Source organism: Vidua macroura, chromosome 4, assembly GCF_024509145.1.
Source record: "Vidua macroura isolate BioBank_ID:100142 chromosome 4, ASM2450914v1, whole genome shotgun sequence".
In the NCBI taxonomy this organism is placed as follows: Eukaryota; Metazoa; Chordata; class Aves; order Passeriformes; family Viduidae; genus Vidua; species Vidua macroura.
This window is the reverse complement of record NC_071574.1, coordinates 51104844-51127104: the sequence shown is the minus strand read 5'-3', so window position 1 is coordinate 51127104 and position 22261 is coordinate 51104844. Positions and strand designations below refer to the sequence as shown.

Below are 22261 nucleotides of genomic sequence, written 5' to 3'. Positions count from 1 at the left end.
TTAACAACATAAACCTGACATCTCCAGTAATAACTGATCCTTCAGTTACCTTTCCTGTCCAGTATGGTGCCTTGGGGAAAACCTTTTCTATTAATGAATAGTGTTCATTATTGCCAATAAATATTGAACATTGTTTCGACAAGAGAACAACAAAATTACTTTCATAACTGAAATCCAACATGCCATGCTCTAAGATCTCAATAGATGACTTTATAAAACCAGTATGCCACAGGCATTGAGGCATTGTTTATTTGTGTCCATAACAGTGAAATCTACCTTCCTGTGTATAGTGAGAAAGGGAAGGGGCAGAGACCACCCAGTGCAAAGCAGACTGAGGCAGAGATACATCTGATATAAAGCACTTGGATGCACAGAAACTGTCACTGTTAGAGGTAAGATCAGTTCAAATGAAAGACATCATATTATTTTTCCTGACAGGTTGTTTAACTTCCTAGTAGGGTAAAGTTGGATTCATTTACTCTCATCCTTACCTTCAGAGGTGCAGATTTGTCTGTACAACCTACTTATTTCAAACAATACTCAATATTACAAATATATGTGAGAAATCACATTTTCCCAAAAGCAAGTAAATATGTGTAAGTGTACTTTCCCCTTGTATTAGTACTGATTCAAACAGGAAGGCTTAAGACATGTAAGAGTCATTCACATTTTTCTCAACTATAAGAAAATTCAGAAGACAAGTAAAATAGATCATGGATGGTTATTACTTTTAATTTTTCACTCCAGAGAATGAAAAAAGCGTAACACCATCAAAACACTACCAAAACATAAGAAAGCAGAAAGTGAATTCTGTGTGAAAGGCAGGATTATTAGAAGTACATCAGCTGCACAGACAAAGCCTGGATAGAGATAAAATAGATTAAATGATACATTCTATTTACATAACTGAAAAAATGCCTGTAAAATAACTGTGTGACCAGGCTTGAGCATATTGATGAATTTTATTACACTTAGTTATATTATAGCATACCTGGAAAGTCCATCTTAATTTCTTAAGGAAAAACAATTTTAAGTTAAACAAACTGCTCTTGATATAGAGCATTACATTTGTAGAGCTTTTACCTCTGAATCTTCTTCAAGCTGCAGTTGCCTAGCAATGGCCTCATCATCTAGTGTGCTGTCTCTGCTCTGGGAAGGCTGTATTAAAGACAAAAAAACCAACCATTCAGCTACCCCATTATTGTGTCAATTATAATAATTTAATATGTATAGATTCCTTCTGTATACTTCTAGAAAAGGACTGTGAACGAGACATGCAACATTAACTTCTAGCTCTCAACCTAAACACTATTAAACATGGCTATTTTCAAGGGATTTATTATTCAAAACAAGACCATACTGTAATATAAATATCTCAACTCTTCAAACAATGCTGAACACCTCCCAAGCTATCAAAGTGAATAGCTTGATATTCCCCACTTGAAAAATACATCAATAACTACACTGGGAATTTTGAAGTTCCTCCATACTTTACTTGGTGCTTTGTTATTCCATGAATAAATGCCCCATATAAAGCTTGGGAAAACAACCTTCTCCCTCTCCTGCCTGCTCTCCACCCTCAAATACAAGCTATCCCTTCCACTCACCAACCTCAGAAAACTTAATGGATTTCAAGAAAAGTCACTTGAGAAGGGGCAGTAAGAAAATACTACCTTCAACTTTGTGCTATCTTATCAAACATGGAAATGCTACTCCAAACTTGTATTTGAGGACCTGACATGCACGCATGGATCATCAGCACTCGACCTCTGTGTGAGTGATCCCAGTGAGTAACACGAGGTAGGAGCAGCAGTAAGTACTTCCTTGCAGTCAAACTGCTCATTTTGAGCTGCCACCAGACACAGGAGCAGCCTAAAGGAACCTCATCAGTACTCACCTCTTTCCTTTTACTTGCTACCAGTTTCTTTTCTGAGCGTTGGACACTCCTTGTCCCAAAGAAATCAAGTGCAGAGGTGGGAGTCTGTTTCACTGGAGAGAGGGGTTTGCTTTTAGCTTGTGGTTTTACCTCCTCTTTTTTCCCAGTATTTGTTCCTGGACAACCAGTCGCTGACGTCCCATTCTCCTTTGGTTTCAGGGAAATCCTTTTGTTGGCAAAATCATCATCTTCATCTAAACACAAAGAGAATTCCATTACTTCTGGTACATGGAACTCAAGTTCTTACAATGGAACTGCCAAGAGAACTATTTTGGCACATTACATCAACTCAGATCCTAAAAAAATGCTACAGGCATTCAGAAGTTTTCTGAAAAAAAAGGCTGAATTGCACAACACATAGTATTTAACACCTTGAATAGCATAACTCGAGTCTGAACAGATTCAGTACTGAAATAACAACATGACATTTGTTACTTACATCACCTCTCAATTAGACAAGTTCACAAGGAATGCCTTCCCTTCTTAAATGAGGAAAACAATAAACAGAAGATCTAGATCAATGAAATTTGAACTCCCTCCTTAATTAATGTCAAATGCACAACTCTTCCTTCGCATTTTATGTGATGCACAAAGGCACATTTATTACTTTATAGTATTCATCAACAAAGCAGCTAATATAGGCTTTGTAGACATGTATTCTTAAGAATCTCTCTATCTTACATTACAAACCAAGGAAAAATATCAAAACATTGTCTTTACCAAAAAAAAAAAGGAAAAAAGGATTCTTGGGTAAGCTTCCTAGTTATTTTTAAAGTATTGCTCATAGTTTATGAAAGTTTTAAAAACATTTCGATGCCATTTTTTCACTTTTTCCCTTTTAGAGATTCTATGAGCTCTCTATATCTCTGCACTTAAGCACACTCTCCTTCCAGTACAGTCAAAGCCAACTCAAAGAAAAGCAACAATTTCACAGAACACAGAAATCAGACAAGGTCAGCAAGACAAAATGGATTTTTCAGTTTGAAAGGAGGAAGAAAAGTGGCATATACAGTCTTACTAAGAATTAGCCCACAGACCACTGAGCAAAATTTTAATTTTGAATAATCTCCTTTTCAGACTCTTCTCTAATAACAAGGACATGGTCTACCCAGCAATGAAAAAGAAAGAGGGTTTGATGGCTGTTTATTAATTCTGAACCCAAACTCTTCATCCAGTCAATCAACATAAAAATGAATACCAAGGACTTCAAGGAGTTTTATGTCATGTTGTGAAGTCTTACTGACAGTTATACAAATGAAACCCTCTCAAGGAGGCATACAAAACCCCACATGTATCACTGCCACATGATTAATACAACAGCGCAGAAGACAAACATCATTGGACAAACTTCTACTAGTGATAAAAGCACCATCTTTGTGAATTCTTCTACAAACTCAAAGTGAGTGAATAAACTGAAAGAAAATTAACATTAGACACACTAAAAAAGCAGCAGAAAGACTTGAGAGGAACAGAAACAGAGGCAGTTTTATTTGCATGCCTCTAACTGAAGTCTAGTTTTACTTTTCTCAAAATAGAGATGCTTTAAACACTCACCTCAACATATCATAAACACAGATAGTTCTAAACATCTGTTTTTTAACAGAACTTGAATTGACAGCATTATCACAAAAACATGCTCATTTTCCAGCAACTCCTAATTTAAGCCCCCATATTTCTTTCCATAGAAAAATTTGTTTTCTAACAATTTCCCTAAGTTTAGAAGACGTTATATGTCTGTCATCTCTCATTTTTGTTGTATTCTATGCCAAGATGGAGGGAAACAATTATTTTTTGTTTCACCTGTTCTCAACAGATGGCAGTGTTTTGGGCATCAACCAGAATTTGCTGCTACTGAACACTTACTAGGCAGAATATAATGAGAACCAAGCAGGATTCCACCTATTGCTGGGAGAGAAAGTTTAGTGAGGGAAAAAACTAACACAAAGATACATCTGTAAGGGGGTAAATTGGTTCAGCAGTTAAATTGAGAATGCCTAAAGACAAAAATTTATCCAAGAGAAAGTGGCATTTCAGCCAACTCAATTCACAAAGCAACATATAGAAAATTTAATCCCAGGCCCTCAGCTGACAGCAGTAAGTTTTACACAAAGCTAGAAGCTTTACTATTCTCAACACAATTTATTTTCCCAATGCAGCAGTAAATATCCTACTGCCATTTAGCTCAATTTAACAAACTATTACTATCAGGGAGATTGGGACACTAGATGCTGTAGACTCCTAATTTACAATAGTTTCAAGTCTGAATAGGAGATTGCTTATCTCAATTTCAATAATATTTCTGGTTCTTTCAAATTTTTCAGTTTAACAAAAAAACATCTGCAGGAGTAAAATATACTGTTACTGTAAATCAGTAGTTAATGTAGATGTAATTACATTTGTCTTAATATTACACAAATCCTATTCTGCCCCCATGCTCCCAGCTTTTCTTAAACTAAGAACTGCTCGATGCTAAAAAAGAACTTTTACTTATTATTGTTATCAGAGGATCTGTATGCAATATTGACTTTTTTCATTATTCACTTATAACCATAAATAGCAATAAAACCCAAGAGGATATTGCTTTCTCTTAAGTAGAAAGAAGTAGAGTAAATACAATTAGATTTTAATTTAAAAATGTATGCACTCAAGTCATTTAGGAAGCCAGTACTACATATTATCAATAGTTAGAACTTAGCTTTAATTATGTTGTTCCAAGAAATGACAGGATTAGAAGCATTTATTGACTGCAAGCAGTGGCTGAAGACAGACAAGAGACTCACTTATGAACAGTCATTGATAAATAAAAATAAAGAAAAGGGAGAATGAGAACATGGAAGTTGTCATTAGGAAACAAAACCAGCCTGATTCTATTAAAAGTGGGTTTCAAAAGAGGCTTTAGGGGACTGACATTCAGGCTACATTTTCATCCCAGGTTCAGGAAATCCATTAACACATCACAAATTCACCTGATCTCCAGGCACTCCCCTTATTTCAAGTACTGATAAACAACATTTTTTTAGCAAAACCTTAACACTTTTCCTCGAAACAAACTGCTCCTACACACCTACTGCCACAGAAGTGAGCAGCAAAGTTAATCAGCTGCTCATTTCCAGTCTCCTTAAGCATGAAGGCAACTTGATTTACAACTCTGAAAATGCCAAGACAGTAACACTATTGCTGCTGCACTAATCAGGTCAATGTTGCTCAGCACTTGACCTGTAAAAGGAAAAAGATGTGTCCTTATTCATACAACCAAGCCAATAACTTGTGGAAAAGACAAGTGAAAATTTGAGTTTTAACTTGCAAAAATTGTAGATTAATTGCAGTCTCAATAGCAACTGCTGGGCAAACCTTGAGATAGCCTTACATGGGGGCATGGACTTCACTGAGAGATAGGAATCAATTTCATCACCAACTAAATGACTTTTCTGTTGTAAAACCTTTCTACAGCAGAACACTACTATTCCAAGAACAGTATTTCCTGTTGACATTGATTCATTTGTGTGTGCTACACAATGAAAAAATATCCTGAACATACATCTCTTTATTTTTTCCAGGATCAGCTCAGAACTACAAACACAAATAAAGACCATATATTCTAATTGAGGCTTCTGGAAATCAAGTACATGCAACTAAGGGAAAGCTAATCATGTGATCAATGGAATACACAGGCAGTGACAATCAGGAGATTGCTTTTAATTATTTTGTACACAAACACTACACATGAAGCAGGGATCTATTATGCCAGGCAATGTAGGAGGACAAACTTCCCTAGCAACAAATAACTGCCATCCTGGGGGTTTTAAGAGCTATTCCATGATGTTAAAGCACAGCTGGCTCTCATTTTATATACTGTTCCAGCAGTAGCACAATTATGTTAATAAACCAATGCCAGCAGGTCACTTGTAACTGTTTGTTATTCCTCTTCCTCTTTCCTGTCCTCACCCTTTCTCAAAAGAGTTTCACCTGTTGATTACTGAACAACACCTGCAATTGTTCCCTAACTGAGCCTGATGAAAATTATCTTGGCTGTTTTAAACATGCATTCAGATCCTTTTAAAAGGTTGGGTACAGGAATTACCTTAGCCAATCTAAAAAGGGAGCACTCTATTGCATGCAGGGACAATGGCAACAAGCAGCACAGGACAGATCCTCAAAAGGCCTTCAGAACAATGTATCTTATTAATTTATTATTTCTGTACTGTTGAGTTGCTCATCACTATAGAATATAATTCCTGGTTCCTATTCTATTTAGGATACAAAATATCTGAGGCAGGGACAGCCTGTTACTGTGGTGTCATAAAACCAACTCCAAATACAGGCAGGGTATCTGCAGATTATAACTAACCTGTACTTATTATTATATATGCTCAATAGCATTTGTAGACTACTACATAAGGATTTCTGTATAGAGCTAAATGACTACATCCTAAAATCATTAAATCTCCTTTACTTGTAAAAAATGTTAATATTCTGGACATTTTTCAGTTTCAATGACACCTCTTCTGCACAAGTACTTAAACCAGTTCCTGTCCTACAGAACCTGCCATCTCCAGCAACAGACACTGCTGTCCAGCAACAGGCATTGGTGTCTAAGCTAAACTGAGGGTGCAGAAAATAAGGTTTGTCTACAGTCCTAGTATTGACTTTATTTACTTGACCTATGCATGGGTCAGTACCCAACACTTGGCAGGACTGAGTTTTGTACTCATCTTTTGCCTAAAGTAAGTCTTTAAGAAGATTACCTTTAAGATAACCACTTCTCAAAAAAGCCAGCAAGTCTATTCCAACTTAGCTCCTGCAACTCCTTCCAAAGAACAGATGCTATGTGTGATTAGCAAAGTGTCTTTTTTCTTTCTCCTCATTCAAAAAGCTAGTAGTTGCAGCCTACATTTAAAAATTTAGATATTATGTCACATTAGATTTTTCATGCCATTTCTCAAAAAGCTAACTGATTTTAGATGTACTACAAACATGCACTTTAAACCACAATTGTTAGCATTTGGCCTATATTGACATGTCAAGGTTCTGTGCTGTTATAAAAATATAAAGCTTACCTGAATCATTTCACCTTTACACCCTCGAAACAAATTTATCTTTGGATTTTTCAGTTATAAAAGGTAACCTTAGAAAGTTGCCTCTGCTGTGTTTTTCACTTTGAGATAAAAAGGTTTAGGGATACAAGACTGAAATGCAGTTAACTACCATGAGTCAGACACTTGAGTGTCAAACTACATAGCCTTTGTTATCCTTGGTCCAATACATACCAAATAAAATTGTTAGTCAAGTCTGTATGCTTAGTTTTGGGACCATTAAAATAAGTAAGAAGGGTGAATATATTTAAACCAAAGTAAATTTTAATCTGCAAACTCCTTCCAAATGAAATGCTTGCCCTTGGCACTGAAACAGTTATGTGTATAACCTCAGCAAGCAATTAGTAGAGTCCATTAACTCATTCCAGGTTACTTTTATTGAAATTTCTATTCACTTGAGGTTACTTTTCTACAATAGTAGTTCACAGAAGCAGAACTGAATCCCACCATGCAATGAAATTTCATGTTCTGGTTCAATAGCCTGAAGTTACCTGCATGACAGGAATATTCAGTAATGCCACAGGAATAATTACAGAACAGGAAAAAAGGTAACTTCAAGCAATCCAGGCAAGTATAAATGTGCTAATTTTTTCCAGCTGCAGCTCAGGCAGCTCAGCTTACTAAGTCTCTCAGGACGCAGTACTCTGTTTTCAAACAAAATCAATCAGCATAGAAAAAAATCCAAACATAAATCCTCTTTTTACATTTTGAACTAATCCAGCAGATTAACCACGTTAAGACCAGTTACTCTGGCAGTTCAATAATGAGATCTGAAAGGGAGAAAGGTGGTCTCCAGCATGGAGAATAGGAAAAGGCAGAGGAAAACAGCAACATCTTGAGCTAACACAGCTACAGCTTGAAGACCTGCTACAGAGACGAAACTAAAATTAATTTCGCGTCCTACCACATGTGAAATACAAGCTGACAAGTAATTCTAATGTCTTCTGATAAATTAATCCTTTCAGTCATAATTACATTTATTTCTCAATATTGTTATTATCCTAGTTTCTGTAGAAAGAAAAAAAGACCACTTCTATAAGATTGTATTTTACTTCATGCACACCTCTGGTTTACACTTACTCCGCTATTCAGAGAGTTAACTACTATCATACATTCACTGTTCATGTAACACTCCTCTCAACTCTTAAGAGTTTGAGTACAAGAGATATTTACCATTACATGACCCTTATGCTGTTCTGCTGGTATTCCCAAACTCAATCAAATCAATTTTAAACAGGCTCACTCCCCTTAACCTTTGCATTCCCCTCTACAACACTCATCCTGCTTCTTCAGAAGATTTCTGCCAGAACCCACACTCATTCCTCAAATGCATTTCAAAACTCCCTTAAGGTTCAACTACACCTTCTCAACTGACCTTTCATGAAACACTTGAGAGGAAAGTTGGTACACAGAGTACTATTTATCTCCTCCTCACATTTTCACTCAAGTATAGCATTTCTCATAAGTTAGTAGAACACAAGTATTGCCCAGGAAGTGCCAGTGACAATATTTTATTTCCCCATGAAATATTTCAGTGAAAGACCTGCTTATTCACTGACAACCTGCTGCTCATTTGAACCTGTGCTTGGATGTGGGGATTACTTTTTTGCCCACCAGTATTAGCAATTAATTAATTTTTGTCTGAGGTTGTTTGGTTTGTTTTGTTGTTTGTTCCCCATCCCCAGTATTCTCTACATTAAAAGAGTCTATATTAAGCAAGGACCTTCACAAGCTATTCTTTTTGTCCTGTCTTCTAAGCGCTAAAGGAACAATTTTCCAGTAACCTGTACACCTCCTCAGTTCCTACCATGCCAGTTTTTCTACCTTTATAAATAATTCTGACTGCCACTACAATAAGGCTTTTCTATTTTTAAAAATATTCAAGCAATCAAGGCAATTGCTACATATACATGATTACCTCTGCACAATGTATATGAAAGATAAGTATTCACTTCAAGCGAGGTCAAAATTCTTGCTGAATAACCACGTATGATGAAACCAGATGAGGTTCAACAAACCCCACTAACAGGTCATCTACAAAGCTCAAGGTTCCATTAAACAGTGCAAGTATTATTTTAACAAGTACAATGAACATTTGGATTTTTCCCAATTCCCTAAGACTGTACTACCAACAAAAAACTTGGTAACTTCCCCTTGTTACGGTGCAAAATAAGTTAGTTTTATCTTTGGCCATCATTAAATTAAATACTTATTTAGATTAAATGTATCAATAAAAACAAAGAGTAACTATTCTTGCTTTGTTGGTTTTTTTTTTTTTTTTGCCTTTTAAAAAATTAACTTGTTCACAAGCCAATAAGAAACAAAGCAACACAATAATCCAGATCAGTCTACTTTTATACAAACCAAAAGGGTTAATTTCCTCAAACACTTTTGGAGAAAGCTGTATACCACATAGATATATAGATCAGCTGAAAAGAAATTCAAGCAACAAGAGGAAGAAAGTTTCAAATTAAATTGAAAAATAGGCTGAGGCAATTAACTAACTACCAAACTTCTACTGCCTTCTTGATGCCAAAAGGCTCTTTCAAACACTGCCATGGACAGAGCCCTTTAGAATGAGATTCTGACTTTTGAGTGAGTCCAAGCAGCATATTCTTAAGTTTTCAGTTCTGTAACAGTTAAAAAAAAAGAGATGGACAAATGTCTACAAATTTTGTTATGACCTTTTCTATCTATATGTCTATATTCCTATTCTTGTAAAACATATTTATCTCAAGCCAACTGCTATAGCAATACCACTTAAATGCACTCAGCTTGACAGTTCCATCAAGCTGAGGAAACAATTTATAGAAATTATAAGTAAACAAAATTCAAGCATTACGTCTCAAGGTTATAAAGGCATTGTTTTAGAAGACATTGTTAAATCAAACCTGTGTGTACTTAAGACTCTTTGATAAGAGTAACCTTGACCATGGTTTTCAGGCATTTCACTAATAACCTTGACTAGTGTTCTCGTGGTATCCCTATGCAGAAAAACCTGATTACACCACTTGGAATTGCATAATAAACCTAAATATATGCTGTTTATTCCCCAGGAATTTGATCATTTACCTACTCTGGCATAAATGCTTTTAAAGATCCTTTTAATCAGGAAAGACTTGTGGGGAAAACTGTCAAAGGAAACAAAGCTTTGAGTAAAAGGATAAATAAGACAAATAAGATGTTCATGTTATTTTGGGAAAATGAGCTCATTTGAATACCTGATGTGGTACAGCAGTATGCCAGGTCACCTACCAAGGACAAGCAAAATAAGCACAATGTATTTATCTTAGAGACAAAACACCCCAAGAAGGAAGAAATGTATAGAATAAACCAGCTGAGCCACACTTCTAATGCAATACTGCAGCAAACAATCCCTTTTTGTTTTAAAAATGCATGGTATTTTTATAGGGAGGCAACATTTATGTTCAGCTTTAATAAACGTGCCAAAAAAAACTACTACCATACCTAAGAACAGTGTCCACTCTTCCAAAATAAGTATAATAAAACTCAAAGAGGGATTACAGAAACCTCACTGAAATTCTATTACTTAAAAACCATGTTTTATCAAAACAGATTTAGTTCAAGTCTGTTAATTCAATCACAGTTTCTTCAGAAAGTACTGTGGCTAGAAAAGAACTCTACTCCAGAGACAAATACAGAAGTTAGAGCTTCAGCCCAACTCAGACTGGGTGCAGAAGTACAGGCAACCACTGCAGCAACTGACGAAATAGGTGTTTGTGTTGAGAAGTAAAAGAACTTTTCAGTCACCAACACATCACACAGAGATTAGACATGGAAGGTTATACACCAGGTAAAACAAAAATCCCTGTTTCCAAACCTGCAGCCAACAGTCATTTCAAAGTATGCTAGTGAGCAGCTGAACTATATTAAAGGTACTTCCTTAACTTCCTCCCCTAAATCTATGGAATTCTCTTAAGCAAGGAAGCATTACCTCATTAAACTATATGCTTATTTAAATCAACCTAAGCCACTACACACCATCACCTCAGTTTTCACCCTGGCTCCTGACTACAGTACTTGAGGCTAAACTTCTGAAGCATTTTTGGTTAGCTTGTTTAAGGAGAACATAATTTGTCCTCCTCAATATTAGGTTTTATGGCCACATTTGAGTCTATCAGTCAAACAATCCATCCCACTAGAACAAAACCCACCCCACTAGAGGTGAACATGTAACGAGATACTGTATAATACACATGATGTATTTCTTCCATTACCTGTCTCTGAAATGTAAACAACAGGATCCTGCTTTAGAACTTTACCAGGTTTTGAAGCAGCTGCTTTTTTCTCAGGTGGCTTCTTGGATTTTTTCACTGACGGCACCTCCTCTTCTGAATCTGTGTTTTGACCACAACATAAATGTAGATTTCCTCCACTTACACAGAGGCTTTAAGTAATAGATCACATAACAGTTAACATGTGTTCACATATATTCAGCTGAGTGAGAAAAAGACTCCATATTCCTACCACATGGCAGGAAGCTCAGAGCATAGCTTCACTTTCCATCCACCACATAAATGACCAAATGAAAATTTGGTCACAACTCAGTCTTGACAGTAGTGTTTGTTTACATAACAATAAATACTTTGTTATTTATTTCAGTAACTGCTATATCTGTACAGCAACCTTTCCAAAAATGAATGCAACCTTCAAAAATATCACAGCAATTTACTTCAAAAAAACCAAACACCCAAAACAAAACAAATTTAAAAATTTTTTAAAAACCCACAAAACAAAACAAAAAAACCAGTATCAAATCACAAAAAATATATTATGCTGATGTGTTCCAGTAGGTGGAAACCTATTCCAAAAACTAACAAGCAAAAAACAAAAAACCACAGAGGTAGTACTCTGATTTTTCAGAACATTGGTGAGTTGCCACTCACATCACTAACCATTGTCCATATCCCAAAAGCTGTGGAGAGGACAGATTTATACTACTGTGGATTATGGATCCCAATATCCACATGAATAAACAGGAGAAACTGAAGAAGCAGAGACAACTAACAAGTGTTAGAGAGGGCTAACCTTCAGAGTCTCTTTCGATGATAAACACAAATATATTGTAATTATATCTAATAAAAGAGTGGCTATCGTCAATTGACTTGCGTACTGGCACAAAATAAAACAAACAAAACCACCAGCAATAATAACACCAAAACCCACCAAAAAATCAAACAAAAAAACCACACAGTTTTCCACCTTGTAGAGCTTAGGGCACTGTTTCTCTTTTTCCATCCTACTACTAAAGGGTCAGAACTTGTCAAATCTCCAAACAATATCAATACTTTAAAGGTAGCAGCAATATATTAATTTTGTACTCCTACTATTCCTCACTGGAATACAGGAACTGTTTATAAAACTCAACCCACAAAAATTCTCAGATGTACAATTTACCTAATCAACCTTGCATGCTAATGCAAAAAATACAAAGGGATATTCAGAAACAACTGTGAACACTACCTGAATCATAGATTATTCTTCTCTTCTTTTTTGTCCGCTTCTGTATGGAATCATCTTCACTGGGTGAATTATTCACCTAAGTGTAACATTGCATTAGTTCAACCATTAAACAGATCCTTTCAGCTTTTAGTCAGGCATACATTCAAATGTATGAGTTTCAAACAAATGCTAACAGAAATTATTTCTTTTCCATTATCACATTTACAAACAGTCTTGTGCTAACTCCCGCATGGGAGGGGGAAAGATGCAGCACGGAGAAAATAAGGAAGAATTTTCACATTGAAATTGCATAGAATACTTATTTTAAGTAGCTTCTTACTACTAAACTGTTGTGTTTCACATTAAACATTCCATCCTATTAGAAATTCTTCCACTCTTTAAGTGATTTTTAAACTAGCTTTAGCCACTACTTTCTTTTCTATACAGCTCAGAAGATTAACATGTAAAGTAGTCTGAAACCAGAACCCAATCTAGTTTTAATCTGTCATTTTGAAGAATTTGGTCTTTGCAGCAGGTTTAGAGAAGTGATCCCAACAAACAGAATGTTCATGTTTCCTGCACAGGTGTTAAAAACTGGTCAGCAGGCACCACACAACAGACTTTTACCTCATTTGTAAGCATGACACCTTTATGATATGTCTACATCTACTGGGCACAAGCCTTGGGTTTATTAGACTAAAAATTACATTAGCAAACCTACTGAGAGAACTGTGGCCAATAGGCAGAATAACTTCAAATATATCAGACTGTTCTTACACTAGCACTTAACTGTAACAACTTCTACCTATCTTTGCCCTACAAACCTAATTTTTTAAATTAGCAATTTTCTTCACCACCTACAAAGCTTTACTGCTAGAAGTTAATTTTAAGTGGCAGTTTCCTCCTGGGCCTATAGAAACAACTAACATATAGTTCTATTTTAGTATATGAGAAGAACCATGAGTTTAAAAAATGCTAGATACACAAACAATCCAGCATCAGAGAAAACAAACACTTCATAAATATGAAAAGCAAAACTAACCTTAGTCTCCTTTTCCCTTTTCCTCACACTTGAAGGTCCTTCACCATTTTTAATTTTTTCACTCTTTTTCACAGTCTCACATTCTTGTCGCTTTCCAGAAGGTACAACACCAAAGAATTTCCGGATATCCTAGTAGAAGGGAAAAGAGATTTATAGATTTTTAAATACAGACAGCTCTTCACACTACAAAATAGCAATGTACTGAAGTTACCTTCTCAGCAGCTCCATTACATTTATTGATTTTGAAATTTTGTTTACAGTTCAGCAAACAAAGCCCAGATAGTTAAAAGTAGCTACTCAGACAGCCACACCACCTGATTCTGGTCTTTGAATCATGAAAAAAATTTATTTCTTCCTTAATTGGGCATCTTCACCAATACGTACTGCAAAACAAACTTCCAGCAGCAATAAAATACAGTGACTTAAGACAGATGCATAATTACATTTTTTTTTCTGATTAATTATCACAAACCTAAACCAAACTATTTCTACAGTCAAAATTATTAACACAGCTATGAAGTAGTGTCCCATATAGAAAGAAAGACAAGGACCAGGAGCTTGAAACAGTGAAGTAATGGCACATACTGCATTCTCCACTTTCTCATAAATTTTTAAGACAGTAACTTACACCTCACTAAAAAACTAGCCAGCAAGAAACTTATAAAATTTAAATAAAGAAAAATAATACCAAGATCTATTTTGTTACCTTGTTTTAGTACCTGACCACAATACAGCCATAACAAGCTTTCTGAGCATGTAAAGTCAGCAGCCGGAGCTTAAACTTTAGACAATCACTACTGTACACACAAAATCACATCTGACTACTCCTTTAAAAATCCAGCTTTTCAAACAGAAAGTGAGGAAGGAGGTACCTGCTTGGTATCACTACCTCCAGGGCTAGCAGCCATTTTAGAGAAAGACAGTCCCTCCTTTCTTTCTGGCCTAAAACACAGAGAGCAGGTAAAGGGTGGGGTTCAGGACTGCACTGCACACAGCTGGGAGCTATTCCCCACCATGGAGTTCAGCTGCCACTGCCTTACTATTCCAGGGAGCCACAAGGAAAGGAGCACATTCTCAGGAAACTGGCATCAAGTCTGATTGATAATAAAGGGTCTTTGAGGCTCTTTTTCTAACTCAACTCCTGTCAGTTGGACTTAGGGCTTTAAATCAATGGAACATGTAATTTGAAAGCATAAACAAAAGATGGGATGTGTATAGGTTCATTCAGTGCACTTAAAACAATTTTCTAGAATTGGAAATGTTGCTTCCTGTAAATATTTAGGCACTTTGTGTTTTAACTGCATATATTAATACGGATTCAACAAATGGTAGATTGAAAATCATTCTTCCGCAATGTGACTTCACACTTCTCCATCCATGGAATTCATGCCTTGAAGCACAGATTTTCAATGCTCTACTATTTTACATACAAGCCTATGATATAAATGCAGCACTATAGAAACTCTGAAATTTTGACAGCCAATACCTATAGCTAATAGGTCTGAGGAGAGCATATATTTAAAAAGTCTCTAAGCAGATATTTTGACTTAATTACTCAATTATATTCATTATTACTGACTTCCTTTTAGGCTTAAGGTAACATAGGCAAGAGAAAAGCAAGTATATCTTTTTATGTAGTAAAATAATTTAAATACTTAATACAACACTGCAAAGTAAAGTGACTTTAAAATTCCCTTTTTTTTTAATAGTTGTTACTCTAAAGCTTAAAATATTTGAGAATTTAATTTTAGATTAACAGTAAGGGTCTATTCATTGTACTGTTTTCACTAAAAACTGTTAACTACATGAGGTGCTCTGCAAATCTAACTTGTTCTGCCAACCTCTGTGCTACCTGGAAATTGCTACATGAGGGAACATGAATACATCCCAAAATTGCAGTCATCAAGCTTGTACACCTCAAAGTGGTAGCAGGGGATATGTATTACACTGGCTAGCCCAGCTTAAAACCACATGTCTGCTTTGATTTATTTCTAAAGCTTTTCAGTAGGCTTCTCCAAAGGTTTTTTAGCAAGATTTATTAATCACTATTTTTCCTCTAACTTGCTCTTGAGTTTGGATTCTAGTTCTGGAACCAGTTTTAAAGTGTACATAATTCTGGCAGAAGCTTTGCAGAACCTTTTGGTGTTTTGAGAATAGGCAATAATATTAGAATTCTTTAAGATTTATACAAGGTTTATGAAATGCAAACTTAATACACAGCCCTAAGCTACAAAGATTGACATCTAGTCTAGGCACAGCCTTCTTCAATATTCTGCTATAAATTCACCAATCTTCTTCAGCCACCCTGCTCCTCAGAGGAAAAGGCACCCTTGCTGACATAACACAGCAAAAAGAGAATTGCTTGGGAGAAAAGTATGCCTCAGGGCAACAACAAAGTTACCTTTCAGTAAAGCTTTTATCCAGGAACCATGAAACAGATTCTTCATGCTTTTTCAGACAAATTATTAATTCACTGCATAACTAACTGCAGAAATCAAGCCACATAAGTATCTATCATACCAACTTAGATCCCAGACAGGACCACTTCCCTCCCTCCTGGGCTCATCTATTTAACATACTCTGACTGGCCTTCCTATGGGTATATTATGCCATCCATATATATATGTAGGATCACCATCTGGAAAATCTGAATGTTCAGCTTTCACCTATGCTTGTTCCAATGAGGAAAGGCTGCAGCTGTCAAGTTTCCTTCCAGGACATGTCCCCAAAACCCACAGCAATGTGCCCTGTGTATCCTGGAGATACTCACCAGCATGGCTGTTCCCTTGCCCAAAAGGCTAAAATTTAAATAGGCAAGGCTGTTTTGGTGTGGCTCCCCAGGGCTGCCTGAGCACAGCACCAGCAAGGAATAATTTTGAGCAGTTCCACCTAAGTAGGAGCTGTAACTAAGAATTCTGATCACTCTCACTCAGTCAGGGAGGTGCTTGATGCCTAACACCTGAAAGGCTTAAAATGCTGCTCAGTTATCTTAGAGTTGTATGGCTGTACCATCTAGTCCTTGCCTGTTCTGACTACTGCTTAAACCCTCCATCTTACACTGTAACAGAAGACCACAGTACTTGATCATGCCAGGGTGCAAGTTCTCTCTTGGAAGATTTGTAATGTCTCTTTTACTGGGGAGAGTAACACAAACAGAAACTGAAACCCGTTTGTTAGGTAGTACACAGACTGGGAACTCCAGGAGTGTTTTTACAAGACTAGTGTTGAGTAAGGCAGAATATTTTCCAAAGTTACATCATGTAATCCAGTCTGCAGCTCAAAATACAAGACAGAAAACTGAACTTAATCCACCTAGCTCAATGACTGCAGTAGAAAGTAATGCATCTTACTTCAGGTACTCTGTGTGTCTCAATGAGGACCTTACATCAGAACAGTCATATTTCTTTCCAATCTGCCTATTTCAGTGCAAGTTTTGCTCACATATCAGCTCTGACACTTGGCACTTCCAGAACAATTGCACTAAATAAAACCAGATTTATACTATCACTTCAGTGAAACCAGTAATACCTGCTTGGGTAGCTACACTTAATGAACCATTACTGACAGTGGTAACTGCAGCAGTTTTACAAGCAGTATCGCAGCTGTAAGTGATGCTCCTGCTCCAGCCACAAGTGCCCCTCTCAGAAGGGGAAACTCCAGAAACCCCTACTCCTGGGCATTCATTCCCTCAGTGTGCCACCATAGCTCGCTGCTTGGGAACTGGGTCACTAATCTGGGTGAAAAAATAAATCCCTTCTAATACAAATCAGTTTGTTGTGTAACTCTGCAGACATCAGTTCAGCACAGCTGAGAATATCCTGCAGAATCAAGCTAACAGGGGCTACTTACACTTGGCACTACAGGAGGAAAGTTTGCAAGGGTGTGACATTGACTTGCAATATGCTCATGCTGTCACTGCACAAGCAGAATAGGCTGCACCATTACTAACATCACTGTGCTTCTGCCTCTGTTTCCACAGCTGCAGCAGAGATGGTTGAGCAGCCACTTCAGCACTGAAAAGGGAATGGGATGAGGCAACTTTTACGCTCCCCAAAATAATGGCTATCTTCATCCCTTCTAGGACAGGCCCAGACACTGATGTGTGACATTCAGGAGATCACACAGAGGAAGAATTTGTCCTGGGAAGGTGGGAAAGGACGAAGCAAGCCTTCCAAGAAGATCAGTTTTCTAAAAAGGTGATAGCAGGGACATGGGAGAGGCAGATCTCTTACATAAATTTGAAGTCATCAGCCAGCCCAAAACAAACCATGAAAAGATCACAGTTCAATAGTGCCAGGAGTCTCCGTGCTGGCAGACCTCTGTCAGTACAGGAGAGACTCAGATTGTGTCACCCACCATTGCAGTGCACGAGGTGTAAGCTATAAACAAGCTTAAACTCTTTGGAAAGTCCAAAACTAGAGCTGCACCTTAACTTGCAAAATGACATCTGTAGTTAAGCCAGTAAAAGATGTGCACAGAGACTCCATCTGAATAAAAGCAAACTCATTTGAGCCAGAAATGAAAAGGGGATACCATCCTATGGTGACCGCATAGGTGAGTAGCACTTCGTAGAGCACAGGAACACGTATATGTTTATGCTTAAAGATCTCTTTACATCCTACTGAGGGTTGCATCATTATCGATAAACAATTGTTTACTTCCAGACTTTCAAGCTCTTTTTTGCCCCCATCGAATTGTTTTTCTGCAAATACTGCGCACCCTCCAGCCCGTCATCAGAAACGCCTCGTGCGCGCTCCTGCTGGACCGAAAGGAAGCGGTAACGCTCCCGCACACCGCCTTTACAGCAGGTTGCTCATCCGCATTCCTTCCCCGGACGAGCCCACGGTCCGCGCCCTACACCCCACCCGCCTTCGGGGAAAGCGAAACCGGAGAGGCTCAGCCACATCCCCCTCCGGGCAAGGGCATTTCCTCGGGCACGGGTTCGTGTTCCCGGCACGCGTGGGAAGCCTCGGCCGCTGCGGGCGGGGCGGGGCGGGGCGGGGCGGCCTCTCCGCCGCAGCCGCTCGGGCTCCGCGCGGGGCTGCGCGCCCGGGGCCGCCCGCGGGGCTCGCTCAGCCCGCGCCGGGCCCCGCTGGCCCCGCAGCCGCCCCCCGGCCGGCGGGACCCTGCGCGCCGCCCCCGCCCCGCGCACCCCCGGCCCGGCGGGGAGCCCCTCACCATGGCGGCGGCGGCGGCGGCGGCGGTGGCGGCGCGGTCCCTGTGCCTAGCGGGACGCTCCCGGCTCCATGCTCCCGCCTTCGCGCCAACTCCCGCCGCCCGGCGCGCCGCGCTGCCGTCACGGCCGCGACGGGCGGGGCTGCGGGGCGGCCGGGGCGTGCCCCGGGCCGGGGCCATGGCAGAGGCTCCCGGGCGTGCCCGGCTGCCTCCGGCGCGACCCCGGCCCTGTCCCGCTCGGCCCCGTCCCACCCGGCCCCGTCCCGCCCGGCCCCGTGCCCGTTCGGGTGCGGGCCGCAGCGGCCCCTCGGTGCGGCGGGGGTTTAACCGCTGCCGCGGCCTCGGGCGCTGCCCCGGCGGGAACGGCAGCGCTGCAGCGGCAGCTCAAAATGGAGCCGCGTGTGCTCGGGCACGTCCGGCAGAGCAGGCGAGCCGGCAGCTGAACTGCTGGGTGAAAACAGACTGGAAAGCAGTGCCAGGCCTCCATGACTCCCGTCTCTATAGGGCACTGAGGCACACACAGCTCCCAGAATAGGCGGGCAGCCAAGCCCGGGTCAGCGCAGCACTGAAAGGCATTTCCTGGTCATAAACTGGTCATAAATATGTGATAGTCCCCGGCTTCTTGGCTGTCGGAGCGTCTGGTTCCTCTAATAGTATTTTCTCCCATGCGCTAAGGCTGTTGAGGGCTCGGAATTCAGGAGTCCAAAAGAAACCAGGGAATTAATTAACGTTGTGTTTTTGCTACTGACTGCTTAATTTTCTAATTAGTTTCTAATGAAATCTTACATATTTTCTTCCACTAAACACACTTGCTGAACGCTGGAAGGGGATAGATTTGTTCAAGCCAAATAAAAACTACTCCACTCTCAAATATTGTCTGTTGTTCAGATTCTGCCAACATACTGGATTGCTAATTACTGTTGGACTTGGAGAAGAATGGGAAGACAAACTGAATTTGTGACATTACAAATACTGGCAGTGATTTGGGAGACCTTTCATCAAAGAAAAAAATAAAGCAACCAGAGTACAAGCTCAATTGGTAGTTGTCTCATACTGCAATCCCTAATGCTGTCACTTGCGTTCTGTCTGTGTTCACTGTCTGCTTGGTGGCATGGTCTCATTCCACACATCTGTTAATGATAGCTGTTACCATTCCTGTTAAATTCTTGAAATTGGACTTTAAGGAACTGTAAGATCCTGTTTATACAGAAACTGCTACCGTTCTTTTATGAACACACATGGTTAGGTGGGCCTTTGTATTTTCAGCATTAGCATAGCTTGTGAATTTGGGTTTCTGCATAAGGAACACGGTGAGCAAGTAAACACAGACCCACAGCACAGGCTGTGCTTTTTGGCCTGTTTTGCAAGTTATTCCATATGCACTCAACATAATGACTATGCAAACAAAACCGATATTGCTTTAGAAAAACATCTCCAGTGATAAGTTTGTATTCACATATTTAATTCTCGTTATGTAACTTTGAAAGCTGAGCATGCTCCTCATACTAGAACTAAAGGTCAGTTAAAATGGCTGATATTTGTAAGAGCCAAACTGTTCAAATAATGCTAGAGGAGTTATTGAGGTGGTTATCTCTCTTTGTAGTTGATAAAACTACCTAGAGTAACAGCCAGCAGAGGAGTATCTGTTGTGGGTTTGTGACATCTTCATGTTTCTTGGAAGGCAAGAGTTCAACCCTTTGTGGAGACATCAGACTGAACACCGGGAATGCCTACAATTCACTGCTGGCTATGGTGGGGAGACACAGGATACCTCTGTTCCTATGTGCATGCCAATGGACCCAGTGGGAGTGGGAAAAACTTTGCTCCACCACAGGAAAGAAAACTGAATACTCATTTATTATGATGTGCTTTGCAAGATAAAATCGAGGCAAAATCCCTTGAATCTATAACTGATCATGGGTACTGTTTTAAAGGCCTATTACCCAACTAAAATTACAGCTTTTTAAAAAGTAGCTAACGTACACTTGATTTCACCACTATTGGCAAGGTTGACAAATAATTTTTACATTATTAATATTGTTTTCTACCTTGCTGAAACTCACAGACTATTCGGCTTTTTATGTTGGGGTTTTTTTTCCAAAATACATTTTAAAAAGTGAGATATTAAAACTTGAAGTTGAGATTTTTCCCCTGTATAATAAGCCCAGACCTACTGTTAATATTATTACTGTTAATTACATTTTCTTTTATTAAGAAATAAAAAATAGTCTGTTTTCTTTTTGTTAATATCTTGTTTATTTTATTTCCACATTTTTGTATATTGATATGTTGATACTCTTTTGGAATTGAAACCAACTTTTTAAGTGAAATTTCATGATAAATTCTGGGTTTTTCTGTAGTAATAATGGGCATTAAAATACTCATTTACTAGATTGTAGTTTCTATTTTGGAGGAATCCCATAAGGAATGTTTTTCTTACTAGACTCTCTGGTAAAGAAAATAACATTTTTCAGGCATTGTAGAAGCAGAAATTAGCATTTTGTTACAGATGAAAAATTCCAAAAATTCTTCATAAAGCCGTGGTGTAGTTTCTATTTACATTAGGCTTTCTATAGTATCCATCAAAATTCTGTGTCTTTAGAAAGACTTGATCCCATCTCAAACAGTTTTTGCTGCATAAGGTAAAGATAAGGGATTTGCGTGAGGCTGTTGGGGGCGATTACATAAGTTGTGCTTCATTGAGCACCTAACACTAGTAGATCTGAGCAGCTGATGTTAATGTCAACATTACACTTCTTCTGAGTGAACTTTGTCTTTAGGTCTTTTTCTTCATTTACATATCTAGACAGAATGAATGTGTCAACTCAGACACTCAGTCTAACATTCAAAACTCTATCCTTTCAACTAATGTGTTCAGCTTTTCTGTAGATCAAACCCCAGATTTTCAAGCCAAGCCCCAAAACAAGGAGAGTACATATTCAAGAGTCAAGTGATTTTTATTTGAATCATATGCCTTGGCAAAGGCAAAGAAGAAAAGGAAATCTGATAAGTAAGAATTAAATTGAATTGAATAATCATTAGGCTTCCTAACTACTGAATCTGTATCAGCAAGTGCCCTGGAGATTTCAGCTTCTCCCAGTCTTGATTCATTCTGAAACCAGATTGATTAGGTGTGTGGACAGAGGCAGGAAATCCCACTGTGCAGCATCATATTTTATGATGTCCTCATACAGCATCAGGGTTGGAGCCTGGCCTGATTCTGCCACTTGAGCCAGTGGAATCATTAATTCTCCTCCTTTCACACCCTCACTTCCTAACACCCCCTCATCACACCTCACTCTTCCATACTGATTGCTTTCCAAATTAAGAACAGTCAAATTAACATTTGCTTTCACAGTCAAATTAAATTTGCTTTCCCAGATTAACAGTATTTCTTTCCCCCAAGTCTTTGCTCAGGTAATGAAATCCTTCTTCCAAATTCAAGTCACTATACAATTCTCATCACTTGAACAGCTTCCTCTTTAACTTCATGAAGTTAAATTACAGCCCAAACAGTTAAATATGACCAAGCAGTAAGAAACTGGATTCGCA

General features: G+C 38.7%; 1 protein-coding gene across 2 annotated transcripts in view; it reads right to left on the bottom strand.

Moving 5' to 3' along the window:
• RFC1 (replication factor C subunit 1) overlaps positions 1-18889 on the bottom strand; it is a 33763-nt gene extending 14874 nt beyond the window's left edge. Inside the window, exons 1-6 of one of the 2 annotated variants that reach the window (XM_053975301.1) lie at positions 18713-18889; positions 13535-13663; positions 12514-12589; positions 11268-11387; positions 1898-2130; positions 1084-1158 (exon numbers count right to left, since the gene is read on the bottom strand). In XM_053975301.1, coding sequence (XP_053831276.1) covers positions 1084-1158; positions 1898-2130; positions 11268-11387; positions 12514-12589; positions 13535-13663; positions 18713-18889 — 810 coding nt within the window. Of the gene's footprint in view, positions 1-1083; positions 1159-1897; positions 2131-11267; positions 11388-12513; positions 12590-13534; positions 13664-18253; positions 18525-18712 lie in introns of those variants that run through there. The other variant, XM_053975302.1, reaches the window with a different exon arrangement.
• Between the last annotated feature and the right edge of the window lie 3372 nt (positions 18890-22261).